This window comes from Archocentrus centrarchus, chromosome 9 (assembly GCF_007364275.1).
Source record: "Archocentrus centrarchus isolate MPI-CPG fArcCen1 chromosome 9, fArcCen1, whole genome shotgun sequence".
NCBI classification, from domain to species: Eukaryota; Metazoa; Chordata; class Actinopteri; order Cichliformes; family Cichlidae; genus Archocentrus; species Archocentrus centrarchus.
The window spans coordinates 25,498,330-25,503,946 of record NC_044354.1 but is presented as its reverse complement, the minus strand read 5'-3'; the positions used below and the strand labels follow the sequence as shown (position 1 = coordinate 25,503,946).

General features: G+C 37.0%; 1 protein-coding gene across 1 annotated transcript; it reads right to left on the bottom strand.

Annotated features, from left to right (window-relative positions):
• Positions 1–2,931: 2,931 nt before the first annotated feature.
• Positions 2,932–4,787, bottom strand: LOC115786205 (ubiquitin carboxyl-terminal hydrolase 37-like). Its single transcript, XM_030738261.1, has 6 exons — positions 4,569–4,787; positions 4,345–4,468; positions 4,099–4,250; positions 3,362–3,461; positions 3,151–3,227; positions 2,932–2,992 (listed from the first exon to the last, which is right to left on the bottom strand). The coding sequence occupies exons 1-6, from the start codon at positions 4,745–4,747 to the stop codon at positions 2,932–2,934; spliced, it is 693 nt and encodes a 230-aa protein (XP_030594121.1). The 5' UTR covers positions 4,748–4,787.
• Positions 4,788–5,617: the final 830 nt, after the last annotated feature.

Genomic DNA, 5,617 nt, shown 5'->3' with positions numbered 1-5,617 from the left:
AAAAACCCCCAGCACACAACCACAAGGTAATTAACACACATAATCCAGCTACACATGCATAAATGCGGACATGAGGTCAGCCACTTACGTAGACTACAGAGGCCTCAAAGCCCCTGGAAGTCTAATTAGCCAGCATCTAACCAAGCTAGCTCCAAAACAGAAGCAGCTTCAGGTGGTAAGAACATCAGCTGGATTTGAGCTTTGACTCCTTCAAAGAGTTTGCTTTTGTCAAACGCCACATGTAGGTGTTGTTAATCTGCTGTACTGACGCTGAACTTTATTGGGAGTTTATTGTAGAATTTATTGAGTTTTGGAGTTCATATTTTTCTTTGTTTCTCCTTGTTGATGTTCATGTGTGTCCTTAATATTACACACATTTAGCACATAGTGCTGCTGTGTTGTGAACAGTTGGTTGTTGAATATATTTCTTTAAAGGGTACCTGATTAAGTATGAAAATACTAAAACTAATAATGAAACTAACTAAAACTAATCATAAAACCAAAAATAAAAACTAATAAAAACAAGCAAAACCACTCTTAATAAACTAATTAAAACTAACTGAATTAGAGAAAAAAAAGTAAAAACTAAAACTAAACTATAATGTAAAATCCAAAACTATTATAACCCTGCTTAGCACATAATGCTGCTATCTTCAGGGTTCGTAAGGGTGCTGAAAATCCTTGAAAATGCTTGGATTTTAATATTGTCCTTTCAAGGTTTGAAAAGTGCTTGAATTTTAGATATAGTGCTTGAAACTGCTTGAAATTGTAACCACTTTTTAAAAAAATAAAATAAAAAAAACTGATTGACTAGTCAGCTAATGAACTGGGGAAAGAAAATGTATGGAAGCTTGTTTCTGCCACTAAAAAAAAAAAATTAATTAAAAAAAAAAAATCGCCATCCGTAACTTGAAATTTCAAGTTAAATAATAATTTAAATGACAAATTTTTGTGTTAATAACTCGAAATTTCAGCTTAGCGCTGCCAATCGGGTAGCTCTGAGAACGAGGTTATTTTCTTGTTACTCAGAAGCAGATACTGTCAGTGCATGCGCACTCAAAATGGGGTAGTGGCAATATCAGTGAGCTAGCAGTTTCTAGCAAACTTGAACAAACTGTTGGCACCTTTTTGACCGTCAACAGTCAAAATGTCTTCTAGCAAAAAACAGCTTCATAAAAGGTAAGGAATCAATATTTTTATGTTGATCTGTTGAACAACTGATACCTTCATCTTCCTGCTTTCTTGTTAACAAGGAAATGATGTACGGATCACGGAGCTTCCTGATTGGCAGTGCTAAGTCAAAAATATTACTCAATTTATATTGTAAATTTGTTCATATTGTACTGTAATTTTGTGAAATAAAGAATTTTTTTTAAAAAAGTGCTAAGTCAAAATTTTGAGTTATTAACATTTTGACTTATTAACTCGAAATTTTGGGTTATTTTTTCAAAATTTCAAAAAAACTACTTGAAATTTCAAGTTACTAAGTCTAAATTTCTGTGAAGAAACTGACTTTTGACCATTTGGGCAGAGCCTATGGAGTCTAATGTCTAAAAGTTTCCCACATTATTTATTATATTTATTGTTTTCTGTCAAGTGACTTATGGCATAATATCGTCATTTTAACGTGATTAAAAAATATGAAATAATTTTAGGGATGGATCTATTTGTATAAAAAAGTATCACAGTGTTAATGTGCTGGAAAATCTTCAAAATGAACCTTGAAAGTGTTTAAAAAGTGCTTGAATGTGATCCTGGAAAAGGTGTATGAACCCTGTATCTTGAATACAATTTTTTTTTATGGTCCACCTGACAAATAAAGTATGAAAAACTAACAAAATCCACTCTAAAAACTAATTAAAACTAACTTAATTAGAGTAACAAAAGTTAAAATAAAATAAAACTAAACTATAATGTAAAATCCAAAACTATTATAACCCAGCTAATTGCTGCTAAAAAAGTTGTAGCAATTAGCTTTAATAAAATGTTCTTATCAGTTTTTTTTTTTTAATTTATTTATTTATTTATTTCATCCCAGAGAGCAAGCCAAACACTGTTTTAAAGAAGAACCATCTCTACTAGTGAGAAATGACTGATTTCCAAATCGGTACGATTTGGAAATCAGTCATTTCTCTTATCAATAGATGGTTTGTTCTCTGTAACAGTGAATGTGGGGCGACGGTGGCAAGAAAAAACTCCCTCTTGGAGGAAGAAATCTTGGGAGGAACCAGGCTCTCTGGGGGAATACCCATCCTCCTAAGGGCAGGGGCTAGCAATAGTTGTTCCAGGGGGTCAATAACGATGGTTTCGGATCTTCATTCTTCCCCAACCTGTAGCCTAATACTCTGCTCTCCCATTTTGGCATTCTAGACCTGAGGATGAAGACAAAATACATGTGTTTAACAAGGTGTCAACATATTTTAAAATTCTCTCAGTTCAGGATGTGATGTCACTGCTTCTTTACAATTCTCTTGTAAAACAAGATGTAGGCCAAATGCTGCTGTTACTCGCAGAAGTCGAATCCATTTGTTTCAGAGACTTGTGCATCATTAAAAGTGAGCCACCAGTCTTGTACTTTCTGGCCTGTCTTCGGGATGGACTGAATTGCAGGTGTAGTGCCCTAAAAAGATAATAAAAACAGTCCAAATCAGAAACTTAAAATTACAGTTACAACAATTATGGGTATAATTATAATAATACTTGTCTGTATGTAACAAGTCAGATTTTTCTTACCCATTTCTGTGCTTCCATAATGGTTTATGACGCTAACCAGACTAAAGCACGCACCACCCTGAGAAGGAACAAAGCAAAAGAGTTAGTGTCACACAGTCTTAAATCATTTTGGTGTTTAATCTGGTTATCTGAGATGTTTTGCATTCTGCTTTTACCTCTTTAGATGAAACTATCAGGTCCCTCTGTAGCCAGATGGGGTTATGCAGCTTCTCCAGATTGGAGAGTAATGCAAAACCTCTTGAGATGCAAGATGAGAACTCTGGAAGACAAAAAGATACAACAGAAGAAGATTGAGTGTCAAAGAAGATGGAAGAAAATGATTTCTGAATTATTTTGTTCACAACCCCAGAGGATCAGTGGACCACAGTTGAGAAACTGCTCAGGTCAGTTGATTAGCTCTGATGTGACATCACTCACCTTGGCAGGCTATCGAAGGATGACTCCATTCCCGATATCATCCCTCCGCATTCACATCTAAACTCTAACTCTTTTTCCTGAAGAACAACACAGAGACAACAGGCTGTATGTTAGAAACAGTCACAACATATGCTCATACACTATAAACACTAACAAAACAGGTGTGTTTAGATAAGTGAAAATACAACTGTGTGGGAACTGGTGATCTTACCTTCAGGTATACCTCTAACATGCCCATGATGGAGCCTTCTGGAACGAGGTCTAACGATAAACCCGTGAAGTCCTCCTTGTGTGATGACTGGACTCCACAACTACACATTAAAGAAAGGATGAAAGGATGAAAATGCAGGTCAGACTACAATATTTAGTCTCATGGCTTAATATGAAATAGTCAAGACAAGTCAATATATTTATTTGTGGACACCAATAGTCCAAAAATGGGTGGGTGTTATATTTGAACCCAGTCTATGATCTTTTCCTGACCTTATGAAGTACTTTTATTACCCAAACCTATCAGAGTAGTTTCTAAGGATAGTTAATGATTAATTAATTGAACTGCAAAACTCTGTCCCTATGAGAATCTCAAAAGGAGGTGTAAAACAGCAATGCCTACCCATCCCAATGTGGACATATGGAAAACATTAATTTTGTGTTAATGGACATGAATCAGTATATAAGAGACCAGCCTGATGATAAAAGTCCAGAAAAACAAAGACTTAAAAATTCATGTCTGGAAACACTAACTAGATTAAAAGTCACGACTATTTCATAAACTACTGGTCAAGCACTGGCACCACAGACTTACTGGGCCCAAAGTTGTAACCAGTGAGAAACTAACTAAAATGAGTGCTGGTTGTTAGGCACTACCAAAAATAAACTGGAAAAGAAATGTATAAGAACCGGACCTGCCTTTTCGACAGAGCGCAGCTGTCCACTGCGTTCACTTACCTCTTGCATGTCCTCGTGTTTTCCATTTGGAAAAAGAAGTTGCCTTCCACTGGGCAGGTGTAGCTTTGGCCCAAGACAGCTGCATGCTGCTGCAGGTGAGGGGACATCATTTGGATATGATTCACCAGCAACATTAAGAACTCATGAGCATCCTGGGAACAGAGAAACACATAGAGGAGTTTTCAAACAGAACATAAGCAATCAGAAAGGTGAGCAAAAAACTAAACATCCAACAAGCTGACTCACTTTCTGTCGACTGTCTCCGTAGTCTAAAGCATAGGTGGCGAATGCACGCTTAAAGGACCAGAGGCGGCTGTTTTTAACGCCATAATCTGTCGACTCACGGCAGTCCCTGATGTCAATGAGTCGCCTGTAGAAAGAAAAGGAAAACAGACATTTCTGCTGTTAGATCTGTTGTTTCACTTTGTTCTTTAGATTTGTGAGGAAACTTTAAGGGTGATGTAGCATACCTTAAGAGCTGAGCTTCAGGAACTGAACTCCACAAATCCTTCTGGCAGCTGATATCGCAAATGAAATCCTGTATGCTGAGGAGGCTCTGCAGGCAGGAGTTCATGTAGCAACTGTTTCCGATATTTGGAAACCTGACACACAAACACAAAGGTGATAACGTCAGTGTTAACTCATTCATTTACTTCAGTTTGATTTCTGAATGTGAGCCTTGGTTCTTGTGCCCGTGTACTCACCCAAAAGGGTCGTTAGAGTTGATCTTGATGCATATCCTTTTTCCACCTTCCAAAAAAGAGGATGTAAACAGGGGGGGATTTTGCAGGGTGTTGGTGTTGGTCCTGCAGTTTAGGCAGTGTTTCTGCTTTGGTAGGTGCACCATCTTCATTGGAGGTCACGTTTAAACTGCAAAAATGTTCAAAAGGATGGTAAGTATCAAAATGGCATCCACAAAGATCCCAGCAGAATTTAGCGTTTTAAAATTCGCTTTACCTGGAGCTAGTTTCATCTGCTGCATTTCCTGGGTCTGATTGGTTTGTCTTGGACTCAGACTCGGGCTCGGACTCTGGCTCGGGCTCTGATTCGGACTCGGACTCAGACTCAAATGCTGGACTGACCCGATTGTTTTTCTGCAGAAAGAAACGAATGGTTCAATTACGCAAAGACAGGGCAATAAATTGTGCTAAGATGTTGTCATTTAGTCCTGATCTTTAATGTCTGATGACAGGGACCTTTTCTATAAAACTTACCTTCCAGAATTTAAAATGCCAGTTGGACCGTTTCTTTGACTGCGGTGCAGTGGTCTCACTAATGAGAGAGAGAAACAAGTTTAGTTTGACTGCTCTGATTCTTCACTGAGGTTAAATCATATAAACATGCGTGCAAGTGGAAATTTTCAGAAAACATGTTAAAAACATATTTAAAAATGTAAAAAGAATTAATAAAGTAACTAGTTTCTTACCTGGCCTCTGCAACAGAATCACAGTCCTTCTGTAGAGAAAGAAGAAACAAAATGTTATTTTAAAAAAAAAAAAGTTACTTAAAAGTAAAAAGT

What these genes read in the sequence shown, in the direction of transcription:
- LOC115786205 (XM_030738261.1), bottom strand. Translation starts at nt 4,747, where the DNA reads ATGAATGAGTTAACACTGACGTTATCACCTTTGTGTTTGTGTGTCAGG. An exon ending in CCTGAAGCTCAGCTCTTAAG is followed by an intron (nt 4,469 to 4,568) that starts GTATGCTACATC and finishes TTCTTTCTACAG; the next exon opens with GCGACTCATTGACATCAGGG. An exon ending in ACGGAGACAGTCGACAGAAA is followed by an intron (nt 4,251 to 4,344) that starts GTGAGTCAGCTT and finishes CTCTGTTCCCAG; the next exon opens with GATGCTCATGAGTTCTTAAT.